At 41.8% G+C, this 27,726-nt stretch overlaps 1 protein-coding gene across 1 annotated transcript in view; it reads right to left on the bottom strand.

Annotated features, from left to right (window-relative positions):
• The window catches only part of GLP2R (glucagon like peptide 2 receptor), a 134,674-nt gene that overhangs the window by 57,860 nt on the left and 49,088 nt on the right, over positions 1 to 27,726 (bottom strand). The window contains exons 7-8 of the mRNA XM_030534870.1: positions 20,490 to 20,649; positions 6,969 to 7,029 (exon numbers count right to left, since the gene is read on the bottom strand). Of these exons, the coding sequence (XP_030390730.1) occupies positions 6,969 to 7,029; positions 20,490 to 20,649 (221 nt within the window). The remainder of the gene's footprint in view (positions 1 to 6,968; positions 7,030 to 20,489; positions 20,650 to 27,726) is intronic.

Here is a 27,726-nt window from a genome sequence, read left to right as displayed (position 1 = left end):
TCACCCAGTTCTGAGGTCCACACATTGAGGCATTTCCTTCATTAAGAAGGCTCAGCATATGCCTGGGATTAGATGTGGCAGCTCACAGTGAGGCTCTGTTGTCTCTCGGTCTGACTTCTTAAAGGACAAGCTGGTAAAGGGGGCCACTAGTCGAACCCATCTTAGACACTATTGGCCTAACTCCAGATGCGTGACCCTAGGCAATATGCCAAATCTGACCTGAACTCTAAAAGTGCAGAAAAACTAAAACTTTATTAAAAACTACTCAAAACAATTAGGGCTGTCAAGCAATTAAAAACATAATCATGATTAATGGTGTGATTAAATACTAATCACGCCGTTAAAATAATATAGAATATCATTTATTTAAATATTTTCTAAATTTTCAAATATATTGATTTCAATTGCAACACAGAATACAAATGGACAGTGCTTACTGTATGTATATGGAAAATATATTTTACAAATATTTGTACTGTAAAAAACAAAAGAAATAGTAAGGAGTTCGGTGGCACCTTAAAAGCTAACACATTTATTTGGGCATAAGCTTTCATTCATAAAAAACTTCAGATGCATGGAGTGAAGAAGTGAGGTTTTTTACCCACGAAAGCTTATGCCCAAATAAATCTGTTAGTCTTTAAGGTGCCAACGGGCTCCTTGTTGTTTTTGTGGCTACAGACTAACATGGCTACCCCTGATAAAAGAAATAATATTTTTAATCCCCCCATTACAAGTACTGTCATGCAATCTCTTTATCATGAAAGTTGAACTTACAAATATAGAATTATGTAAAAAAAACTGCATTCAAAAATAAAACAATGTAAAACTTTTGAGCCTACAAGTCCACTCAGTCCTTCTCCTTGTTCAGCCAATTGTTCAGACAAACAAATTAGTTTACATTTGCAGGAGATAATGCTGCCCACTTCTGTTTATAATGTCTCCTGAAAGTGAAAACAGGCATTTGCATGGCACTGTTGTAGCCAGCGTTCTAAGATATTTACATGCCAGATGAGTTACAGCTTTCATTTGTCACTTCATGATTCAACCACCATTTCAGAGGACGAGTCCATGCTGATGATAGGTTCTGGTCGATAATAATCCAAAACAGTGTGGACCAATGCATGTTCATTTTCATCCTCTGAGTCAGATGCCACCAGCAGAAGACTTCTGAAAGCATGCTCCACATCTCATCCCTCTCAGATTTTCGAATGCATGTCAGATTCTTAAATCTTGTTTTGAGTGCTGTATCTATCTTTAGAAATCTCATACTGGTACCTTCTTTGCATTTTGTCAAATCTGCAGTGAAAGTGTTCTTAAATGAACAACATGTGCTGGCTCATCATCCGAGACTGCTATAACATGAAATATATGGCAGAATGTGGGTAAAATAGAGCAGGACACATACAATTCTCTTCCAAGGAATTCAGTCACAAATTTAACATACTTTTTCTTAACAAGAGTCATCAGCATGGAAGCATGTCCTCTGGAATGGTGGCCGAAGCATGAAGGGGCATATGAATGTTTAGCGTATCTGGCATGTAAATACCTTGCAATGTTGGCTATAAAAATGCCATGTGAATACTTGTTCTCACTTTCAGGTGACATTGTAAATAAGAAGAGGGCAGAATTATCTCCCATAAATGTAAACAAACTTTGTCTTAGTGGCTGACTGAACAAGAAGTAGGACTGAGTGTACTTGTAGGCTTTTAAGTTTTACGTTGTTTTGCTTTTGATTGCAGTTATGTAACAAAAAAACCCTTCCATTTGTAAGTTGCATTTTCACGATAAAAAGATTGCACTATAGTGCTTGTATGAGGTGAATTGAAAAATGCTATTTCTTTTATCATCTTACAGTGCAAATACTTGTAATAATAAATATAAAGTGAGCAGTGTACACTTTGTATATTGTGTTATAATTGAATTCAATATATTTAAAAATGTAGAAAACATCCAAAAATATTTAATAAATTTCAATTGGTAGTCTGTTTTTTAACAGTGAGATTAGAACTGTGATTAATCACGATTAATTTTTGTGAGTTAATCGTGTGAGTTAACTGTGATTAATCGACAGCTCCTAAAATCAACTTCACTAGAAATATAAGTAACTATTTTAAAGACAGGCTAATGTCTGGCTAGAATCAGACCCTGGGCCCAGGTAGAAAGTTTCCTCGAACTGCTGCTAACCACTGACACAAAGGAACTGTCTGAAAGCCACACCTCCTTTACAAAATGCCCAAAGACACTGAACATCTGCTCCTGGAAGGCAGCACTTGAGCAGTTCCCAAAGAGCACAACTTTGCTAGATGCTTTCCAAGTTCATGGCTCTGTGAACACTTTATTCCAAGAATGAGAACATGCATAGTCCACCTCAAAGATGAACACTGGAAGGAGGAGAGTCTTGTAGGTGATAAAAAATTTACTTCAGCACCTGCAGATTTGCCCTTGTCAGTGTTAAACTGGAGGAATTCTTCATCCTAGTCTCTGAAATTGTGCTTGGTGAATGGTGCAATAGGGGAAATAAACTCAATAACCTTTGACCTGTTCTGCACTCCACATCCAAGTATCACATTCAAAACTGGGAAATGGTGGACTGAAGTATGATCCTCAGAATAGGGACTTCGTCTTCCAGCTGGCTGGTGAGATGAAGCCAGCACAGAGACTAAGGGAATTTGCCAGCAGAGGAAGGCAGGAAGGTAGGGCTTGTCCCTTTTAATCCTTAATTGCAGGTACTTTACAAGGAAGAACTCACAATGGGAGGAAAATGGTGTGTTGGCAACACCACTGCTTGCTCTTCCTCTGCCTGCACCTGTGGGGACCCCTTCCAGACAGGCACCCTGGCCTAGGAAGCTTTCATCCAGGCAAGTCTTGATTTGCTAGGAATGCTGCCTTCAAAACATTTTCAACAAATGTTTTTGTTTGAAAAATGTTGCCCAGCTGCAAATTTAAAAAAAAAACTTAAGGAAACTGTCAACCAAAAAGCTTTGTATATCTGGAGGTAAAGCATATCCAGAGAGAAATAATAGATCATATGCCAAAATAGACAAAAACTAAACAAAACTGGAAAATCACTTAAAATATTAATAGAAAGAAGATTTCATAAGCAATTATACAGAAAAGCATACTGCCCAGAATGGAGACCACAATCTATGAAAATTCTTTCAAAAAGTTTTTTAAAATACTCATTTTAAAGGAAAAATCTAAGAATTTATATTTTACACAGTCATAATGTTTAATATTATGTAAGAATTATTTCTGGGATTCTCAAAATAACCTAATGGAGAAGGTTTCTAACTTGTAACTGATTCTAATGGGTTCCTAAGTTGCTTAGAATGTTTGAAAATTTTACTCGTACTCCACAAATTCATGAACAGAAGGATAACATGCTGAAACCCATCACTCATCAGTGTTCATGAACAAACCTTGCAACTTGGGGGTTGGACTAGATGACCTTCTGAGGTCCCTTCCAACCCTGATATTCTATGATTCTAGGAACTCATATATCTCAGTAATCTCATCCACAAATGTGACTTAAACTATAACCATTATGCTGATAATATACACGTGTACCTTTCCTGCTAGAACTAATGTCTCTCCAACCAAACAAACCATCTCCTGCGAGTGCCCACTTGCTATCTGAAACTCGACATGGCCAAAATGGAAATGCTGATCTTTGCCTGCAGACCCACTCCTTTCCCTACTTTCTCTATCATGATGGACGACACCACGACATTTCCTTTCATTTATGCCCATCATTTTGGCACTCTCTTTCACTCTTTTGACTCATTCAACTAGCCACGTCTAAATTTTGATGCCTCTTCCTGGACAACATCTCCTGGATCCAGTCTTCCTTCTCTGCCCACATAGACAAAACTCTTGATCATCTCTCATCTTGACTACTGCAAACTCCATCTCCCTGTCCTTGATGTTATGAAGTTGGGAAATGCCCATAGCCAGCCTTTCAGTAGGGACAAAGGAGCACCCATCGCCAGCCAGATGGGCGCTGATGACCTATCAAGAAAGAATCCACTATCCCAGAGCCTTCTTAAAGAAGGCACATATGCAATGGAGACTGCTTGACCAAAGTCTGACCCCCATGTACACAGCAAGGATCTTTCTAGCAGCTGAAAGAAGTTATAAAAATGGAGATGATAACATCATCTCTTGGCCTCTCTCTTTCCCACCCATTGCCATCTCAATACCTGGAAGAACATCTGGAAGGGAAAGACTTTGAATGAGGGACCTTGGTTCCAGGCTGGAAAGGGGTCTAATCTGTATATTGAGGAACTGTTAGCTGACTGTTACATCTGTTAGGGTGAGAATTTTGCTTAGTCTGTTTAAGTTAGAATTTAGACTGCTTATTTCTTTTATTTCTTAGGTAACCAACTCTGATCTCTATGCCGGCTGCTTATAATCACTTAAAATCTATAAATCTATCTTTCTGTAGTTAGTGAATCTGTTTTATATTTTACCTAAACCAGTGTGGTTTTGGTTGAAGTGCTTGGGAAATCCCAGCTCAGATTACAAAGGCTGGTGTATGTCCGTTTCACACTGGGAGAGTGGTGAACTACATAATGAACTTGCACAGCCCAAGGGAGCCTTGAGCAGTGTAAGATGGTACAGTTCTGGGGTGCAAGGCTGGGAATATGGGAGGAACTGTCTGGAGCCTCTCCATTGAAGGTTCATGAGTGGCTGGGAGATTATTCATGTAACTCACTTGAGTGTGTCCCTCCCTGCAGATGTCTGTGTAAGTGCAATGCCTGTCAGAGGCTTGTAGCTTAACATTAGCATCATAGTGTGAGAGGCATAGCTCTCCAAGTGGCACCCCATGGACCCCTCATAATGCTATATCTCAGACTGAAGTTATGGACTTCATGGAGGAGTCACTGGCTGGAATTCTCTGGCCCATGTTATGCAGAAAATCAGACTATGTGATCATAATGATGCCTTCTGGCCTTAAATCTATGAATCTATGAAAATACATTCCAAGTGCTCCTGCTAAGATCATCTTCCTGGTCCATCATTCGGATTATGTCATAAGAACACAGAATTGGACAGGACTTCCTGGGTCATTGAGTCCAGTCCCCACCTATCAAAGGCAACCATGTCACTTTCTTGTCTTTAAATTCTCCCACTTGCTCCCCTCTTTCACAACAAACACAAGTCCTTCACAATTTAGACCTCTCCTCCTATCTTTTATGATGCCTTCTTACAAAGTTGACTCTTGCCTTCCTCCACCAATGATCCCAGGCTCCATCATCTCATTCTCTAATAATCCTTTTTGTGACTTTTTAAAGGCTGCCCCTTACACATGGGAAAAGCTCTCAGTCACAACCTATAAACCTTGTCATCCTTTGCATCCTTGCTCGAAACTCACCTCTGCTGTAGTGCATACAGGAAAGTGAAACTGGATAATGGTTAGGCAAGTGGGAAGCTGTGATCACTGCTCCTGACTGGCTTAGAATTACACATTGTACTTGTTAGTGTCTCTGTTATCCCCAACCAACTTGCTTGCTTGTCTCAAGAACCTGTTTCTTGTCTTCTAGACTTTTGGGAGATATGGACACTCATTTGCCATCTGTTTGGTCAGCTTCCAGCCCAATGGCGCCATAACCAAGAGTGGCTCTTGTTGCTGCTGCAGTATAAGTTAAATCATAGCAATAATAATATTCCGGACAAAGTTGTCTATGTACTGTAAATACACTCTGCTATTGTGTATAGAAGCCTCATAAACACTGGAAGTGATATGATAGAAATTGAAGGAAAAGAGCAAAGGCTAGTGTGGCGAGTGCTTTCTTTCACTTTAATATTACAGCTGTAATTGTCTGCAATATAATTAAAACCTCGATGAAGGGAAGATTGGAGTTTGGCAATACTATGTTCACTATACAAACATATTGATTAAAAAAAATAGAGATGATGTTAGCCACAGCCTGTGAATGTCTTATTCTCTCAGAAAAATTACTTCATTTAAAGGTAACAAATCTTTAAAAGCAGAGAAAGGATAATTAAAGCCCTTATTTGTATGACTAATAAATAACGTAAAAACTGACTTTGGGAAAATAAATAAGGATTGAAGAAATGAAGATTATAGGATGGTGTCACTACAAGGACAGAGGTTAAGGTTGTTTTGGTGGAGCATTTGCTTATGATAGTGATGGATTGTGCATGTGTGTAGAAATGGTCTGGGTGAAGATTGTGCTTTCTATAAACTGTTGAATCAATGCTGTGTCTGACATTATTGCAGATTTTTTCATTTCCAAATGCTTGGTTTGTGGTTGTTACGCATAAACAAACTTAACCATTGCAAAATGTGGTGTTTTTGTCTTTTACCATGAAAGCTTGGTTGTGATTCTATAGTTAAGATTTAGTTCAGTATTGCTATTAAAGCAGACATGTATGAAGTACATGGCATATTCCTCCCAAAATTACAGCACTTTTTGAGTCCAGAATAAATTTTCTGACAATTTACAAGTCAGTCCATGAATTAGTTTTTGAGTTAAAATTAATTTTAGAAATGGATCTTTTAATAAATGTAACACCTCCCTCCAGAACATTTTTGTCCTGAATGATTTTAACAAGGGGATAATGCAGACCCTTCATACTTCGCATATAATTGACATCTCATGGTTTGACTACTTTTGAAGAATTTTCTTGAGGACTAGTGATCCTATATGTCATTCTTTATATTGGAACTTTTTCAAAATGGCAGCCCTCTCCCACTGTTTTAAATAAGACTCAAACCAAATACTGCTCTCAGGGAAGATAGGGTCCCCATTCTTCAAGATGGTCTGCGCCTCCCACTGTTCCCAATGGGATAAACTTCCCATAAGAGATGATATTGGTGCCCTGTGCTGTTAGAAGTGCCCAGGAAAAGTAGCATGTCTGTGCATACTAACTTATAAACAACCCAAAAACTCATTAAAACAAACAAATCAATCTTATAAGATCATCTTTATATAGTAACTTACCCTGTGTCTTCAAGTTTTGATCTGGCTATTCCCCAAGGGGCCACAAACAGAACTGGAATAACTGTTGGAAAGAAAAAGGGCAAATTAGAACCAGGTTTGTAAAATGTTCAGTACAAAACACAGACATGTTACAGCTATGCCTGATAATCCTATATATAATGATTTTCATTCTTTTCAGGGTCATTGTGACCCTTAGAAATCCCCAATGCCAACTGACAGAGTTCATTACGCTGTGTCAGCAACGCCTGTTATGTCTGACAAGATTACTATACCTAACAAACTGTTTTCATAATATTCATCCATACAAAGTGTCTTGTGAGGTATCAAATAAAAGATGGTGACACACTAGTCATTAAGATCATTGTGAAATATATGTATTGACACTATACAAGGAGTTATGTATACCTACTGAAAATATGTTTTAAAATCTGTAACACGGCAGAGTTGACAAACAGGAATTCTGATAGATAAAGCATGTCTTTGATATAAATGAAGGATTGAAAGTCAGTACAATAGAAGTTGCATCAGCATACAGAACCAATGGGGGATGCAAAATCAACAGGGAAGGCTACACTAAAGAACAAACAACTGGAGGTCACTTCAAAGGGCTATAGCTGCAGGACAAGTAAGACATTCTGTGATCCATTCATGGAAGAACCTCATGGAAAGGTATGGGATGTTCATGACAGCTTTGATCCTAGTTTTGACTGAAAAGCAGCAGCTCTGTCAAAGACTAAATCTTTGAGAGAAAATCTACTTTATTAAATAGGAAAGGTAACCATTAAGAAATGTAGCTCTAGAACTGTGTTTTATGTTTGGTTTATATGTGTAAACATTTCAGTTTCAATTTATTATCCTTATTCTCTATCTTTTTAAACTTAACCTCTGATAATAAATTTATGACTATTTCACTAGAAATATATAACTGTGCAGTATTGTTACAAAGGACCTGATCGTGAGTTGTACCAGTTGAGCTGTGTGCACACTGTCTCATCAGGCACAGCTTACCTGGTAATTTCTGTGAGTGTCCAGTGACAAAGCCTGGAAACTGCAGGGAGTGCTCTGAGGACTAGGAGGATGCTGTGGGTCTATCACAAGCTCGAACAGAGTGGGTGAGGTCTGCAGAGACCTGGAAGTCAGTGCTTGAGTGTGGCCAGAAGTTTTTAGTTTCAGGGAGCTGAGTTACAGCAGGCAAGACAAGATTGCTTCACAACAAGGGCAGGTAGTGGCAAAATACTTCACAACTCTGTGCAGGCTCAGAGAGCGTTACAATCATCTCAGGAAATTACACAGTGAGATTCCCTCTATTCAGCACTGGTGAGGCCATATCTCGTGTATTGCATCCAGTTTTGGGCCCCCCACTACAGAAAGGATGTGGACAAATTAAAGAGAGTTCAGTAGAGGGAAACAAAAATGATTAGGGGGCTGGGGCACATGACTTATGAGGAGAGGCTAAGGGAACTGGGCTTGTTTAGTCTGCAGAAGAGAAGAATGAGGGGGATTTGATGGCAGCCTTCAGCTACGTGAATGGGGGTTCCAAAGAGAATGGAGCTAGGCTGTTCTCAGTGGTGGCAGATGACAGAACAATTAGCAATGGTCTCAAGTTGCACTGGGGGAGGTCTAGATTGTTATATTAGGAAAAAACTATTTCTCTAGGAGGGTGGTGAAGCACTGGAATGGGTTACCAAGGGAGGTGGTGGAATCTCTATCCTTAAAGGTTTTTAGACCTGGCTTGAGAATGCCCTGGCTGGGATGATTTAGTTGGGGTTGGTCCTCCTTTGAGTAGGGAGTTGGACTAGATGACCTCCTGAGGTCTCTTCCAACCCTAATCTTCTATGATTCAATTTTCTTGTGTCTTTTGTTGGTTACATAACAAAGACAATATGAAGACACCTCACAGACACAACTAAGTCTCTAAGTATACACAAACATGCCAGGCCTAGCTAAATACACACTGCTGCTTTGAGTGGGTTCTAGAAGCTTCAGCCACAGAACACAGTGAGTGCCACTAGTAGCCTCACAAATTATTTAAAGGAAAACTACCTTGTTTCTGGGTAGGTAATTATAACACCTCTGTAGTTTTGAACTATTCTTCAGTGAAGCTATCTGGAATCATTTTCTTGTAGCTATCTCCTAGCAATCTGTGTTGCTCTCTCTGATAGTCCAATCCCTTTTGGGTGGTGGGGGCTGAAAGGAATATGCTTGAAATGTATCCCAAAAGCACACAATTCTGAACTGTCAAACTGTAGCCACATTATCAGTGACTGTTTCATCCCATTGTCCAAATGAAAAAAAGACACTCTTTACATTTTCTATGTCCTGATCACTTGTGAATCTAGTGAGAAGTAGATTTTTTTTTACTAATATAGAAAAATTATCGATGGGTCCCAGATTGGTATGATCCTTTGCTTCATACAGCACTAGTGTTATTAATATCCAAGGCCTTCTGGAAGATGCTATAGATTTGAGATGTTCTTTGAGTTGTGTCTTTGTCATTATTTTGCATGGCTTGCATGGTTCCAAACTATTTTTTTGGTCCTGCCTGATGCCAGGTGTAGTAATCAATATCAAGAAAACAGGTGTCATGTCATGAAGTATCTACAATCCACCTAAAATCTATGTCAAAAATGAAGCTCTAGACAATGTGGATCACTTCTGCTATCTTGGCTCAATTCTTACCAGCTCATTTAACCTTGATAGGGAACTTCATAATGGAATTGAGAAAGCTTCTGTTACCTTTGGCAAACTTACCTCACGTGTTTGGAATAACAAATTGCTAACCCTGAACACAAAGTTGTCTGTTTATCAGGCTCGTGTCCTTAGTACCCTCCTTTATGTTTGTGAAAGCTGGGTTACATACTACAAGCAGGAGTGGGGATTGAACAGTTTCCATCTCCACTGTCTTAGAAAAGTCCTTCAGTTACTTGGGACCAAAGGAGCACCAATAACAAGATCCTTGAGAGAACGGGAAGGATCCTTGAGAAACAGCCTACTGTCTGTGCAGACTACGCTGGACATTCACAGGCTTTGCTGGTTGGGACATGTGGAGCGCATTCCTCAAGATCCTCTGCCAAAGGCTGTGCTCTATGGTCAAATTAAGAACTGCCCACAACGCAGAGGAATACCAAAGCTCCAATACAGCAACAAGGTCAAGAAAGGCCTCAAGAAACTCAGCATTCCCACTGACAACTGGAAGAACCTTGCCCACAAACGCTCAGTCTGGAGAAGCTGGGTCAAGTCTGATGCAGTCATCACAGAGAACCATCAGAGAGCCCAGGCAGAGGTCTACAGGCAAGCCAGGAAGCAGAGTGTGCTCCAAACTCCATTAGGTGAGTGGACCTGTAGCCACTCTGTGAAAGTGTGCTGCTCGAGCATCAGCCTCTTTTCCCATACCACTGCTAAGCACCAATGATGGACTGGCTTTGTCAAATCTCCTTTCATCTGTCAAGATGTTGGGCAGCCATCATAGGCCTAGTCAACACCCTGTTGTTAGGGCTGGCTCCCGGCATTCTGTGGGGTTCTGGTGTTCCTTATGTTCCAATATGTTGTTCTTCAAGGACTGTGAGACCATAATACAGTTGCCACAGATGAGCAGTAGTTGATTAGTATGCTCTTAAAATTTGTGCCTTATTTTCAATTCAAACTTTTCTGACTTCAGTTTATGGCCATTGGATGCCATATGCCTCTGCCTACTAGATTAAAGAACCCTCTAGTATGAGCATTCTTCTCTCTCCATAAGTACAGTACAACTGCATTTATCCAACCCTCTATTAGCCAGCTTTCCATATTAACCAAAGAACCAGTTCACGCAGCTACCCCTGCCCCATTATACTTGCAGTCAATACCAGGCCTGGAGGAGGGAGAAAGGGAGGGAGCCTGGCTCAGTTTGGGACTGACTGATGAAGGGGCAGGATCTAGCTGTCTCCCTGCCTAAGACACAGGGGTACTAGCCTGCCAGCCAAGGCAGCCATCTGGCAATAAGCACTGTCTCTCCAGCCAAGGGACGCTGCAAAGTAGATGTAGGAGTCTCTGGCACTGCAGATAACTGAGTGAGCGAAGCTCAGAGACATTGTGTGTTTGGTTTCATCAACTTGTGCCTGCCCCACCTGAAGGAGTCTGGAACCGCAGCAGGGCACTGCCCAAGATCCACAAGAGGGTGCATTGGAAGGCAAGCCATTCAGTGAACTGTACTAAACGCACGATGCCTCAAACTTAACAGACATTGGTAGGAAGTAGCCCAGGGAAGTGGATTTAGATTTCCTGTTGGGAGTGCTCCCCCTGTTCAGGGGTTGGGACCTGGTGGAGAGGGAGGCTCTGGGTCCTCCTATTCTCTCCCACCTTAAAGACTGAGGGTCCTCTGTCATAAACAGATAGCTAAGGGTTAATGTCTCTTTCACCTGAAACACCTGACCAGAGGACCAATCAGGAAACCGGATTTTTTCAACTTTGAGTGGAGGGAATTTTGTGTCGGAGTCTTTGTTTTCTGTCTGCCTGCTTTCTCTGAGCTTTGGAGAAGTAGTTTCTACTTTCTAGTCTTCTGTTTCTAAGTGTAAGGACAAAGAGATCAGATAGTAAGTTATATGGTTTCTTTTCTATGGTATTTGCATGAATATAAGTGCTGGAGTGCTTTGATTTGTATTCTTTTTGAATAAGGCTGTTTATTCAATATTATTTTAAGCAATTAACCCTGTATTGTGTCACCTTAATACAAAGAGACCATTTGTATGTATTTTTCTTTCTTTTTATATAAAGCTTTCTTTTAAGACCTGTTGAAGTTTTCTTTACTGGGAAATTTCAGGAAAATTGAGTCTGTACTCACCAGGGAATTGGTGGGAGGAAGAAATCAGGGGGGAGATCTGTGTGTGTGTTGAATTTGCTAGCCTGATTTTGCATTCCCTCTGGGGGAATAGGAAAGTACTTTTTGTTTCCAGGACTGGGAACAGAGAGGGGGAGTCACTCTGTGTAGTTTCACAGAGCTTGTGTCAGTGTATCTCTCCAGGAGCACCTGGAGGGGGGAAGGGAAAAAGGATTATTTCCCTTTTGTTGTGAGACTCAAGGGATTTGGGTCTTGGGGTCCCCAGGGAAGGTTTTTCAGGGGGACCAGAGTGCCCCAAAACACTCTAATTTTTTGGGTGGTGGCAGCAAGTACCAGGTCCAAGCTGGTAGCTAAGCTTGGAGGTTTTCATGCTAACCCCCATATTTTGGACGCTAAGGTCCAAATCTGGAACTAAGGTTATGACATCTCAACCCAGCCAGAGGCTGAGAGCTCAGCGGTCCTACAATTGGGCTGCCAAAACTCTCCAAGTTCCCTGTTACAATCTTCTTAGTAACTTTCCTGCACCATCTCCAATTTTTCAAAATTTTTTCTAAAATGTGGATATCTGAACTGGAGACATTCAGTAACTGTCTCAGTTGCAAGCTCTTTGGAGGATAGGATTAGAATTCAAAATTATCTTGACCATCTGGAGTAATATTCTGAAATAAATAGCATGAAATCCAATGAGAACAAATGCACAGTATTACACTTGGGAAGGAATAATCAGTTGCACAAATACAAAATGGGCAATGATTACCTAGGAAGGAGTACTGCAGAAAAGTATCTAGGGTTTATCATCAATCACAAATGGAATATGAGTCAACAATGTAATACTTTTGCAAAAAAACCCAAACATAATTCTTGGATGTATTAGCAGAAGTGCTGTAAGCAAGACACGAGAAGTAATCCTTCCACTCTGCTCAGCATTGATAAGGCCTCAGCTGGAATATTGTGTCCAGTTCTGGGCATCACACTTCAGGAAAGATGTGGACAAACTGAAGAAAGTCCAGAGGAAAGCAACAAAAATGATTAAAGATCTAGAAAGCATGACCTCTGAGGAATGATTGAAAAAATTAGATTTGTTTAGTCTGGGGAAGAAAAGACTGAGAGGGGATAACATAAAAAGTTGCTTTAAAGAGGATGGTGATAAATTGTTCTCCTTAACCACTGAGGACAGGACAAGAAGTAATGGGCTTAAATTGCAGCAAGGGAGATTTAGGTTAGACGTTAAGAAGAACTTCTTATACTGTAAGGACAATTATGCACTGAAAGAAGTTACCTAGAGAGATTGTGGAATCTCCATAATTGGAGGTTTTTAAGAGCAGGCTAGACAAACACCTGTCAGGGATAGTCTGAATAATACTTAGTCCTACCTCAGTGCAGGGGCTTCAACTGGATGACCTACCAAGGTCCCGTCCAGGCCTACTTTTCTATGATTCTATGACTGTGACCTCTGGATTTAAAAGAATGAGCTGCTATTGCTTCAGGTAAAGGAACAGGTCTGTAAGCTCAGAGGTAGTAGCAGACTCATAAACCTTCATAAATGGAGTAGCCACAGCAGTGGTCATAGTGCCACTCAATGAGCATGGACTAAAATTGTATCTTCTGAAGTCAATATAAGTCATACAGAAAGAGAAGTGTAACATTCTGTCATTATAGTTTGTCATCACTAATTTAGGCTTGGAATTGTGTTGCTGAGCATTACAGTTCCTAACAGTTAGGTGGCTAGAAAATCACAGGAACACACAATCATCCACAAAGCCTGAGTTAGGTGCTAGGCTCCCAGTACAATGAATGGGGAGAGATAGGTGCCTAAGAATGTGATCCACAAAATTAAGTGCGCTAAATGGGAAGCCACCTAAGCTAGCCAATGAGAGATGCCAACAAGAGATGTGTGTCCAAAGCCCCACCCTTCTCCACAGTTGGGTGCCTGTCCAGGCTGCAGGGAGGTGCTTATCTCTGCTAGTGATTCACAGTTAGGAACTCCTCTCCTGGAGTTACGTGGCTCAGGCACCTAAGTCATTTATTTTGAGGATGAGTTAGGCACCTGCGTCAGTCCACACAAAACAGCTGGAGGAGGAGGTGCTGGTACTGATCTTATAACTCTCAGGGCATGTCTAGTGAAGATGGTCTATGTTGATGGGAGAAAGCTCTCCCATTGGCATAACAAAACCACCTCCATGAGTGGCAGAAGCTACATTAGCGGGAAAAGCTCTCTCAATAACATAGCACTGTCCACACCAGCGCTTATGTCGGTGTAATTTATGTCACTCAGGGGGGTGGTTTATTCATACCCCTGAGTGACATAAATTATGCCAACTTAAGCTGTAGTGTAGACATAGCTTTAATCCAGTGATTAGAGAACTAAAGAACATAAGAATGACCATACTGGGTCAGACCAATGGTCCATCTAGACCAGTCTCCTGTCTTCAACAGTGGCCAGTACCAGAGCTTCAGTGGGAATGTATCAACAGGGCAATGCTGAAGAGATCTGCCCATTTTTCCCTCCCAGTTCTGGCACTCAGAGGTTTAGGATTGCCTGGAGCATAGAGTTGCATCCCTAACCACCTAGACTAACAGCCATTGATAGACCAATTGTCTTGAACTTATCTTGTTCTTTTTTGAATGCAGTTATACACAACATTCCATGGAAGTGAATGCCACAGGTTAATTATGCTTTGTGTGAAAAAAGTACTTCCTTTTGTTTGTATTAAACCTACTGTCTATTAATTTCATAAGATGACCCCTTTTTTGTATTGAGGGAAAGGGTAAATAATATTTTTCTATTCACTTATTCCATACAATTCATGATTTTATAGACTTCTATCATATCCCCTCTTAGTCATCACTATTCTAAGATGAACAGCCTTAATCTTTTTATAATCTTTTTAAGGCTGTCAAGTAATTAAAAAATGAATTGCGATTAATCGCAGGATTAAAAAAAATAATCGTGATTAATCGCACTGTTAAACAATAGAATACTGTCTATTTAAATATTTTTTGATGTTTTCTACATTTTCAAATATGTTGATTTCAATTACAACAAGAATACAAAGTGTATAGTGCTCACTTTGTATTTATTTTTGCTTATAAGTATTTGCAGTATATAAAAAAGAAATAGTATTTTTCAATTCACCTCATACAAGTACTGTAGTGCAATCTCTTTATCATGAAAGTTGAGCTTACAAATGTAGACTTTGTAAAAAAAAAAACCCCAAAAAACCCCAAGAGCCCTGCATTCAAAACTAAAACAATGTAAAATTTTAGCACTTGCAAGTCCACTCAGTCCTACTTCTTGTTCAGCCAATCGCTCAGACAAACAAGTTCATTTACAGCTGCAGGATATAACGCTGCCCACTTCTTGTTTACAATGTCACCTGAATGTGAGAACAGGCATTCTAATGGCACTGCTGTAGCCAGCATTGCAAGATATTTATGTGCCAGATGCATTAAAGATTCATATGTCCCTTAATGCTTCAACTGCCATTCCAGGGGACATGCGTCCATGTTGATGGTGAGTTCAGCTCAATAACAATCCAAAGCAGTGCGCACCAGCGCATATTCATTTTAATCTTCTGAGTCAGATGCCACCAGCAGAAGGTCGATTTTCTTTTTTGGTGGTTCGGGTTCTGTAGTTTCCGCATCGGAGTGTTGCTCTTTTAGGACTTCTGAAAACATGCTCCGCACCACGTCCCTCTCTGATTTTGGAAGGCATTTCAGATTCTTAAACCTTGGGTTGAGTGCTGTAGCTATTTTTAGAAATCTCACATTGGTACCTTCTTTGTATTTTGTGAAATCTGCAGTGATAGTGTTCTTAAAATGAACAACATGTGCTGGGTCATCATCCGAGACTGTTATAACATGAAATATATGGCAGAATGCAGTAAAACAGAGTAGGGAACATACAATTCTCCCCCAAGGAGTTAGTCACAAATTTAATTAACACATTATTTTTTTAACTAGCCTCATCAGCATGGAATCAGGTCCTCTGGAATGGTGGCCAAAGCATGAAGGGGCATATAAATGTTTAGCACATCTGACACATAAATGACTTGCAATGCCAGCTACAAAAGTGCCATGCAAATACCTGTTCTCACTTTCTGGTGACATTGTAAATAAGAAGAGGGCAGCATTATCACCCGTAAATGTAAACAAACTTATTTGTCTTAGTGATTAGCTGAACGAGAAGTAGGACTAAGTGGATGTGTAGGCTCTAAATTTTTACATTGTTTTGTTTTTGAGTGCAGTTATGTAACTAAAAAAAATCTACACTTGTAAGTTGCACTTGCACTACAGTACTTGTCTGAGGTGAATTGAAAAATACTATTTCTTTTATCATTTTTACTGTGCAAATATTTGTAATAAAAATAATATACACTTTGATATTAATTACAACACGGAATACAATATATATGAAAATGTAGAAGAGCACCAAACATATTAATAAATTTCAATTGGTATTCTATTGTAACAATGTGATTAAAATGATTAATCATGATTAATTTTTTTATCATGATTAATTTTTTGAGTTAATCGCATGAGTTAAGTGCGATTAATCAACAGACCTAAATCTTTTTATAAAAAAATATAATCTTTCAGTTTCTCCTCCTATGACCATTTATTCCTACCCTTTGTTTCTTATCTTTTAACCAGTTACGGATCCATGAGAGGACCTTCCATGGTATCCCATGACTACTTGCTTTGCTTAAGCGTCTTTGGTGCGGGACTTTGTCTGAAAATCCAAGTACACTATATTAACGGATCACTCCTCTCCGCATGCTTGTGGACAACATCAAAGAATTCTAGTAGAGTGGTGAGGCATGATTTCTCTTTACAAAAACCATGTTGACTCTTCCCCAACAAATCACGCTGATCTATGTTTGTTTTTTATTATGTATTCTACCAGTCTGCCCAGTACTGAGACCTGTAATTGCCAGGATCTCCACTGGAACTCTTTAAAAATTGGTGTTACATTGCTTACGTTCCAGTCATATGGTGCAGAGGCTTGTTCAATTCCCCCAACTACCTAATGAGAGAAAGGCTTTGAACAGGGATCCCCAAATCTCTCAGGAGGGTGCTGTAGCCATTGAGTGATATGATACTCTGATATGGTACTCCATTTGTCTCTCCCGTTCCACTTTGGATAAAAAACTGAACAGGTAATGAAGCAGGGGGACTGGACCTTGGGTCTCTCGCCTTGCAGGTGGGTGCCCTTAGCGGGTTATAAAGTCATTCTCATTCTCTTGCCCAGTGACTTTTTAAGTATTTACACACCATGGAAAAGCTTCAACTGGAGAGACTGTGGGAACACCCCATCAGCACATCCCATAGCTCTGTGGTTTCAGCATCCTCCTGAGAGTGGAGAGAGACCCTGAGCCAATCCTTTCTCCCCATTAGGTAGAAGGAGGAACTGAACCTGTGTGTCCTGTATCCCAGGCAAGTGTTCTAGCCACTAGGCTAAAAGCCACCACTACCACCTCCTTCTCTTGGGGCAAGATTTTGGATGGGACCCAATCCTGTAGGTGGTCTTTGAGCACATTTATTGGATCAGGCCCCACATGTGAGAAAGGCACTTGTCTTCCTGTCTTCCCCATTTATGGACCACACTAGGGATTAAGTGGCAGACAGGCATCCAGGCACTGAGAGGGAGACAGCAGTGTGCATGCCCAAGGGCAGAGACATAGTTACCTAGAGAACTTTTATTCTAAACATTCATGTGCTGAGTGAGTTTAGGCCCCTTTAGGGTTAGGAGGCAGCTGAGTGGGAGCTTTGTGGTCTGCAGTTGAGCCTAGGTACCTTTATCAGAGGGGTAGCCGTGTTAGTCTGGATCTGTAAAGCAGCAAAGAATCCTGTGGCACCTTATAGACTAACAGAAGTTTTGGAGCATGAGCTTTCGTAGGTGAATACCTACTGAAGTAGGTATTCACCTACGAAAGCTCATGCTCCAAAACCTCTGTTAGTCTATAAGGTGCTACAGGATTCTTTGCCGCTAGGTACCTTTGTTGATCTGGGCCTTACTCAACCTTGAAACCTGCCAATGCATGATATGAGCTATCACCGTGTGGGACAAATGATTGAAATGCAGAACATCTGTAATTTGTTGTATGTCACAGCACAATTAATTGATTATGCATTTTAAGTATAAAATTTGTTTTAAAGGATGTTTTCTCGCCATGTGAATTAAATACATTAATTTTTTAGAAAAGAAAATTGGAAAATCAAATTCTGCTCTATGCAACCATAAAGTCTTCCCTAACCCCAATGATAAACAACAGGGCTTGAGCCCTTGACCTTTAGATAGGGAGGTCAGATTTCTAATTCATAAACTGATATAAAGCCATTGATTTTAAGGCCAGAAGGAACTACTAAAAACATCTAGTCCAGGGGTAGGCAAACTTTTTGGCCCAAGGGCCACATCTGGGTGGGGAAATCATGGGCAGGACCATGAATGTAGGGCTGGGGCAGGGGTGTGTGAGGGAGTGCAGCGTCTGGGAGGGTGTGCAGTGTGCAGGAAGGGGCTCAGGACAAGGGGTTAGGGTGCAAGAGGGGTGTGGCAGGAGGCTCAGGGAAGTGGGGTAGGGGCTCAGGGCAAGGGGTAGGGATGCGGGGTGCAGGAGGGGGTTGTGGTGCGGGCTCTGGCTTGGCGCCTCTTACCTCGAGCGGATCCGGGGTGGCAGTGGCACACAGTGGGGCTAAGGCAAGCTCCCTTCCTGTCCTGGCTCAGTGATGCTACCGGAAGTGACCAGCATATCCGGCAGTGGCTCCTGGGGGTGGGGCAGGCAGCTCTGCCGTGTGCTGCTCTTGCCTGTGGGTACCACCCCCAAAGGTCCCATTGGTTGCAGTTCCCCATTCTCGGCCAATGGGAGCTGTGAGGGGCAATGCCTGCAGGCGAGGGCAGTGCACGGAGCCCTCTGTCCCACTGCCCCAGGAGCTGCAGGGACATGGTGCTGGCCACTCCCGGGAGCTGGGCAGAGCCAGGGCAGGCAGGAAGTCTGCCTTAGCCCCGCTGTGCCATGGGGATGGCAATCCCGTGGGCTGGGGCCATTCCGTGGGCCGTAGTTTGCCCTCCCCGATCTAGTCTGACCTCCAGTATAACACAGGCCAGGAATACCTGCATCAAGCCTGTGACTTATTAAACCTTAGTAACTAGTAACAAAGACGATGTCATACTCTTTGTCAAGCATTCATGAAACTATACATACTGAAGAACTATACACAGTGATTTCATACTTCATGTTGCTTCATTACATTTTAAAAAGAGATCCAAATTTAAGAAACAATGAGACAGTGAAAATATTTTGGTGACATGATGTTTTTTGAAGAAATTATAACTTAGGTCAGATTGTCTGCTTTCCCTGGCGTTACCAATTCACAACTTACAACATGCAGCCCAGGTTTAACCTCTGACTCAAAAACACACTGAGAATTCCATCATTCCCATTAAAATAGAAATGCTGGTGCCACTTCAACTATGCTAGCCCTACGTTCCATTATAATGTGCAGACACAGAGTGACTATATGAAATGGAGACATTTTGGGATAAATGTCATAATAGTATGATGTATTAAATGGAAAATTTGGAATTGCTTTAATACTTGATTGACATGCAGAAAGTGTAAGAATGGATTTTCTGTTATGAAAAAGGGGATGATACCAGGGCGGTGCAATCGGGTGAGGGGAGGAATAGTGGGACCCAACCAACATCTTGTGGAGGCAAGATTGTGGCCCACCTATGTTCCTCCTGTGCACATAAGCAGGGGGAGAAGGTGAGAGTGGAATCCAGAAGAGGGGCTGGAGTGAACGCCTCAGAGCATGAAATCAGGCTGGCCACCAGGGAGAAGGCAGCAGATCTTGGCTCAGAAACCTGGCCCAGAAGAGGGGCAGGAGCACGTGTACCAGCTACAGGTGCAGGCAAGCCTGCTGAGGTAGGGGGAAGGGGTAATTGCCCAGGGGCCTGGGAGATTTAAAAGGGCCCACAGCCCCTAGCTGCCACTACTGTTGCAGTAATGGCAGCGGCAGCTGGGAGCCCCAGGCCCTTTTAAATTGTCCTGGGGGGCCACAGGGCTCCTACAGGCGCACATGACTGCTCAGCGCTCTGTGCTTTGGAGGGTCTTGCGGGCTGGTGCGGTCCCAGAAATAACAGCATTGTGCAGTGGGCTCCCCGCATGGACGGCCATGGCCCTCTGGCCCAGAATTGCTCTCGGCGGGCGTAGGTGCAGGGAATTGGACAGTGCACTGGCAGCTGGGTGGGAGCAGGAGGACTTTGGCACAAAGGGTGCCAGCTGCCAGGGGTGGGGACAAACTGGTCACCAGGTGCCAAGAAAGTTCCATAGGAACAGCAGTAAGATCTACTGGGATGCCCCTTTCCAGCCTGAAGCCAGCCCCTCTGCCTAATCTCAGTAATTTCCCTGGCTATCCCTCCATGCCACACATTCACAGGATGCTTTCACCCAATCCCCAGGGAATTAACTAATTTCCAGTGTGTACAGACACCTGCTGGACATGACATATTATGTTGTTACAAAGTACATTATGATCACATGATCAGTTCTGGACACCTTATTAGCATAGGGAAGTTAACAAATTTCAGGGAGTTCAAATAATCAGCTTCTCTTTCTTTCACAAAGCACCAAAACTTTGTTTACCTATCATTTATTTTCTGATATAAAAGAAGACAAATAACTTATCTGAAATTGTTTACTTACCCCATCCTATCACAATATATCTTTGCAGCATTAGGCTTTCAGAAAGCACAGCAGTCACCAATAATGTGTGGAGATAAAGTCCTTCAACTAAAAGCCAAAAATAATTTGCACCAACAAAGTAGTGCAAGAAAAACTGGGAAGTCCTGCAAATGGTTAAAATCTGCAGAAATAAGAGATTAGGAAGTATTTAATAATAGTAGTTAATTACACGTTGTAGTACTGTAAAATCTCTGAACAATACTGTTGCTCTTATGTCATATTTTATATTATTTAAAAATTAACAATTGTAATAAATATTTGGTTCAGTCAGACACCCTTCTGCAGCTTTAACTGGGTTGCTGCACTTCCATGATGAGGTCCCAGCTGTGTGCCATTGGGAATAGATGCAAACCTGTGATATCATCTACAGCCAAAACCAGCTAATCAGAATCAGAATATATTTGTCTCCAACATGCTAAAAAAACCAAGCACCTCATGTGGGCCAGGCATGCTGTGGGGATTCACACATACACACCATGATTTCTGAGAAGATGATGCTGCATGACTAACTGGAAGCTTGGGAAGGGACTGGACCTCTCTGTCTTGTCTATGAAGAAATGTAGGGAAATCTCCTTCCACTGCTCTAGCGTTAGTGCAACTCAGCCGTTTCTAGTGCAACCTTTGAGACTGTTCATTCTTTTAGGATGATTCCTAAGTAGATTCTTTGAAACTTATCGATGAACCCTAATACCAAGATAGGGGGAACGCCAGGAGAAGTCCATACAAGGAGCAGCCTTATTATCTGATTAAGGAGCTCTTGCATGAGCTGAGCAGATTGTAGGGAGGGAACCTATTGGTTTTCAGGCTCTTTGCACAGGTACTATGGAAGAGAACGGTTTGGAAGAGTCATCTGAGGGAAGGGATCGGAAGGGATCGACCAGAAGGCATGGGATGCATTGTCCTAGGGACAGGGGTTCAATGACCACCACTCCCAAGAAGAGGAGACGGGTGGTGGTGGTCAGGAACTCCCACCTAATGGTCCTCCATCTGCTGTCTAGATGGAGTTATCTATCTGCCATCCAGGCTGGGAAATGTAAGAAGTGTGCTGCTTGCCTGGAGCTAGAACTCAGGATGTGATGGACTGTCTGCCAAGACTGATCAAGCCCTCGGACCGCTACCCCTTCCTGCTTCTCCACATGGGCACCAATGACCATGAGCAAGTCACTTAAGACTCTGGGAAGAAGGATAAAGGAGTTTGAGGTGCAAGTTGAGTTCTCGTCCATCCTCCCTGTTGAAGGAAAAGGCCCAGGTAGGGACCATTGAATTCTGGAAGTAAATGCATGGTTATCAGGTGGTGTCAGAGAGAGGGCTTTGAATTCTTCGACCATGGGCTGTTGTTCCAGGAAGAAGGATTGCTAGGAAGAGATGAGATCCACCTAATGAAGAAAGGTAAGAGCATCTTCTCAGGCAGACTTGCTAACATAGTGAGCAGGGCTTTAAACTAGGTTCTCTGGGAGATGGAGACCTAATCTCTGAGGTAAGTTGGGAAGTGAGATACTGGGAGGAAACACAAGGAGGCTGCCTGATTCATACTGAGAAAGCAGGTTAATCAGCTAGCAGAGCAATCAGCTAGTTATCTTAAGTGCTGCCTGTACATAAACTCAAGAAGCCTGGGAAAGAAGCAAGAAGAATTAGAAGTCCTGGCACAGTCAATGAACTATGATGTAATTGTAATAACAGAGACTTGGTGGGGTAACTCACATGACTGGAGCACTGTCATGCATGGATATAAATTGTTCAGGAAGGACAGGCAAGGGAGAAAAGGTAGAGGAGTTGTACTGTATGTAAGAGAACAGTATGATTGCTCAGAGCTCCAGTATGAAATTCGAGAAAAGTTTGTTGAGAGTCTTTGGGCTAAGTTTAGAGGCGAGAGCAACAAGGGTGATGTCATGGTGGGCATCTGCTATAGACTACCAGAACAGGAGGATGAGGTAGACGAAGCTTTCTTCAGACAACTAATAGAAGTTTTCAGATCACAGGCCTTGGTTCTCAGGGGGAATTTCAATCACCCTGACATCTGCTGGGGGAGCAATACAGCAGTGCACAGACAATCCAGGAAGTTTTTAGAGAGTGTTGGGGACAACTTCATGGTGCAAGGGCTGGAGGAACCAACTAGGGGCTGTGCTCCTATTGACCTGCTGCTCACAAACAGGGAAAAATTGGTAGCAGAAGTAGAGGTGGGTGGCAGCCTGGGCAGTAGTGACTATGAGATGGTCGAGTTCAGGAGCCTGACAAAAGGAAGAAAGGAGAGCAGCAAAATACGGACCCTGGACTTCAGAAAAGCAGACTTTGACTCCCTCAGGGAACTAATGGGCAGGATCCCTTGAGAGGTTAATATGAGGGGGAAAGGAGTCCAGGACAGCTGGCTGTATTTTAAAGAAGCCTTATTGAGGGTGCAGGAACAAACCATACCAATGTGCAGAAAGAATAAGAAATATGACAGGCGACCAGCTTGGCTTAACAGAGATATCTTCAGTGAGCTTAAACACAGAAAGGAAATTTACAAGTGGAAACTTGGACAGATGAATAGGGAGGAGTATACAAATATTGCTCAAGCATGCAGGGGTGTAATCAGGAAGGCCAAAGCACAATTGGAGTTGCAGCTAGCAAGGGATGTGAAGGATTTCTACAGGTATGTTAGCAACCAAAAGAAGGTCAGGGAAAGTATGAGACCAGTACCGAATGGGGGAGACAACCTAGTGAAAGATGATATTGAAAAAGCTGAAGGACTCAATGCTTTTTTGACCTCGGTCTTCACAGACAAGGTTGGCTCCCAGACTATTGCACTGGGCAGCACAGTATAGGGAGGAGGTGAGCAGCTCTCAGTGGTAAAAGAACAGGTTAAGGACTATTTAGAAAAGCTGGACATGCACAAGTCCATGGGGCTGGAGGCAATGCATCTGAGGGTGCTGAGGGAGTTGACTGATGTGATTGCAGAGTCATTGGCTATTATCTTTGAAAACTTGTGGCGATTGAGGGAGGTCCCAGACAACTGGAAAAAGGCAAACATAGTGCCCATCTTTTAAAAAGGGAAGAAGGAGAATCCAGGGAACTACAAACTGATCAGACTCATCTCAGTCCCCAGGAAAATCATGGAGCAGGTCCTCAAGGAATCCATTTTGAAGCACTTGGAGGAGAGGAAAGTGATCAGGAACAGTCAACATGGATTCACCAAGGGCAAGTCATGATATACCTTGACTTTAGCAAAGCTTTTGATATGGTTTCCCACAGTACTCGTGCCAGAAAGTTAAAGAAGTGTGGATTGGATGAATGGACTATAAGGTCGATAGAAAGCTGGCTAGATTGCTGGGCTCAACGTGTAGTGATCAACGGCGTAATGTCTAGTTGGCAGCCAATATCAAGCGGAGTGCCCCAGGGCTCAGTCCTGGGGCTGATTTTGTTCAACATCTTCATTAATGATCCGATGATGGGATGGATTGCACCTTCAGCAAGTTTGCAGATGACACTAACCTGGGAGGAGAGGTAGATATGCTGGAGGGTAGGGATAGGGTCCAGAGGGACCTAGAAAAAGTGGAGGATTGGGCCAAAAGAAATCTCATGAGGTTTAACAAGAACAAGTGCAGAGTCCTGCACATACGATGGAAGAATCCCATGCACTGCTACAGGCTGGGGACCAACTGGCTAAGCAGCAGTTCTGCAGAAAAGGACCTGGAGTTTACAGTGGACGAGAAGCTGGATATGAGTCAACAGTGTGCCCTTGTTGCCAGGAAGGCTAACAACACAGTGGGCTGCATTAGTAGGAGCATTGCCAGCATATCGAGGGAAGTGATTATTCTCCTCTATTTGGCACTGGTGAAGCCACATCGGAGTATTGTGTCCAGTTTTTGGCCCCACACTACAGAAAGTATGTGGACAAATTGGCGAGAGTCCAGCAGAGGGCAATGAAAATGGTTAGAGGGCTGGGGCACATGTCTTATGAAGAGAGGCTGAGGAACTGGGTTTATTTAGTCTGCAAAAAAGAAGAGTGTGTATGTGTGTGTGTGTGCGGGGGGACTTGATAGCAGCCTTCAACTACCTGAATGGGAGTTCCATAGAGGATAGAGCTAGGCTGTTCTCAGTGGTGGCAGATGACAGAACAATTAGCAATGGTCTCAAGTTGCACTGGGGGAGGTCTAGGACGGATATTAAGAAAACCTATTTCACTAGAAGGGAGGTGAAGCACTGGAATGGGTTACCTAGGGAGGTGGTGGAATCTCCATCCTTAGAGGTTTTTAAGGCTTGGCTTGTGAAAGGTCTGCTTGGGATGATTTAGCTGAGGTTGGTTCTGCTTTGAGCAGGGGATTGGACTAGATGACTAGAGGTCTCTTCCAACCCTAATCTTCTGTGATCACCACAGAAAGAAATACGCACTTCTAGAATTATCCAATTGCTATCAGGTACTCAGCATGGAAACTGCAGGAAATGTCTCTGCAGATTCAGCTGGGAAAAAGCAAGAGAGAACAGCACATGACATACCTGAGGATAGCTGTTCAGCACACTCTATGACTAGTCAGGAGAGCATTACATTGACAACAAAAGGGGCTGATGCTAGGGAATGAGTAAGTGATTTAAAAGTATGTAAGACACAAATGAACTCTTATCAATTGTATACACCCATTATCAATTGGAGATGGTAATATGGTCAATAATGATGCATAAAAGGCAGATATATTCAATAAATAGTTCTGTATTTGAAAAGAAGCTGAATGATGTATTCAGATCTCACTGTGATAATGGAATACTTTATATTCCAACAGTAACTAAGGCGTAAAACAGTGTATACTAAATTTAACATTTATAAATCTGCAAGACTGGGCAATTTGTATGCAAGAGTTTTAAATAATTGACAGAGGAGCTCTGTGAACTAATGATGCTGATTCTTAGCATGTCTTTAAATATTGAGAAAGTTTTAGAGACTGGAAAATAAGCTAATGTGCCAATATTGGAAAAGGGTAAACGGGGTGACCTGGGTAACTATAGATCTATTAGTTTGACATTGATCCTGGGCAACATCATAGCATTGCTGGTAAAGGATGCAGTCAGTTCTGAATTAAAATATGGCAACACAATTAATGCTGCTCCACATGGTTTTTTTTTTGGTTTTTTTTAGAAAATATGTTTTGCCCAACAAACTTGATATTTTTTAATGAGATGACAAGTTTGATTGATAAAGATAACTGTTTTGTTACCTTAAAATAGGAAAGGGAAAAGAAAAGAGCTACCAGAATGTCTTAAAAACCCACCTTACTGTGAGACACTTAAAAGTTCAGTCTATTTAGCTTATCAAAGAGATTAGCAAGTGATTTGATGACAATCTGTAAGTATCTATGTGAAGAAGAGATTTCTCATAATAGAGGGCTCTTTGATTTAGCACATAATGGCAGAACAAGATACAGGGTCTGGAAGATGAAACTAGACAAGTTCAACTGGAAATAAGCCAAAAATATTTAACTAAGAGGGCAATTTACCATTGGAACAACTTAGACAGAGATGTGATGGATTCTTCATCACTTGATGTCTTTATATTAAGATTGGATGTCTGTCTAAGGTTTGCTCTAGCTCTGTCAGAAGTTATAGGCTTGATGCAGGTACGACAGAATGAAATTTATGTCCTATGTTCTGAAAAAAGTCAGACTAGATGATTATAACAGTCTTTTCTGGTCTGAAATCTATGAATTTATGAATAATATAATCAATTCAATAGCTGTGTTATTTTTAATACTAATAATCAGTTTATTTTATATTGAATTTTTAAATTTTTACTGGAATTGACATTGCATAATAAAGTTGGAAGAGGAAGCTGGAAGTTTTGTTAGCTATTTAGGGAACAGTTGGAGCTTTTCCTAGAGAGGTGTGGGATGCAGCTTGGGGTTGTGGGAGAATCACATTAACTGGATTTTTCTGCTAAAAAAAATCAGAGCTGATATAGTTATAATTATTTCACTTATAACCAACACTTATAAGTGTTATAAATGTCACTGCTGGGATGAATGAGGCAGTTCACACCTCTCTAGGACATTGCTCAGGAGGGGAACACTCGATTGACTGGTTACCCTCAGTTTTCAGAAAAAATTCTGCCACCATAAGGACTAGTAACATAATGTAATTGTCCTCACTGCAGCCATTGTCTTGTGCTTTCTTATGACTTCCATTTTCCAGTCTCTTTCCTGAACATCTTCCCGAATACTGAGGCGACATGCCTCAGTGTCATCATCACGCCAGATTCTAGAGCAGAATTCTGATACGTACACTCTGGTTCATTGTCTTCTCTCTATCCTTGCCTTCTGGGAGTCCCAAGTAATCATTCTGTGGAGGATTCCTGTAACATGATTTGTATCTACAGCAGTGAAGGTAAGGTGCATATTCATTGCAGTGTACCAGAATTGCACTACCATGACCTGTGACTCTCAGAGCTGATGCACCCTTCTTTCCTGGCATCACAGTGCCTCAATTTGCAGTATTGTACCAGCATATCCTTTGTCATAACCTAGTCCCAGATTTGGACCTTAGCGTCCAAAATATGGGGGTTAGCATGAAAACCTCCAAGCTTAGTTACCAGCTTGGACCTGGTACGGCTGCCACCACCCAAAAAATTAGAGTGTTTTAGGGCACTCTGGTCCCCACAAAAACCTTCCCTGGGGACCCCAAGACCCAAATCCCTTGAGTCTCACAACAAAGGGAAATAATCCTTTTTCCCTTCCCCCCTCCAGGTGCTCCTGGAGAGATACACAGACACAAGCTCTGTGAATCTAAACAGAGGGACTCCCCCTTCCCCGTTTTCCAGTCCTGGAGAACAGAATTACTGAGAGTTAATCTCTCTTCCCCCCTCACTCAGAGGGTATGCAAAGTCAGGCGAATAAATCTAACACACACAGATCTCCCTCTGACTTCTTCCTCCCACCAATTCCCTGGTGAGTACAGACTCAATTTCCCTGAAGTTTCCCAGTAAAGAAAAACTCCAACAGGTCTCAAAAAGAAAGCTTTATATAAAAAGAAAAAAAAATACATAAAAATGGTCTCTCTGTATTAAGGTGACAAATACAGGGTTAATTGCTTAAAAGAATATTGAATAAACAGCCTTATTTAAAAAGAATACAAATCAAAGCTCTCCAGCAACTATAGACATGTAAATACCAAAGAAAAGAAATCATATAACTCACTATTTGATCTCTTTGTCCTTACAACTTGGAAACAGAAG

Source organism: Gopherus evgoodei, chromosome 15, assembly GCF_007399415.2.
Source record: "Gopherus evgoodei ecotype Sinaloan lineage chromosome 15, rGopEvg1_v1.p, whole genome shotgun sequence".
Taxonomy (NCBI): Eukaryota; Metazoa; Chordata; order Testudines; family Testudinidae; genus Gopherus; species Gopherus evgoodei.
Note: the sequence above shows the minus strand (reverse complement) of the source record. Positions and strands in the feature narration are given on the sequence as shown.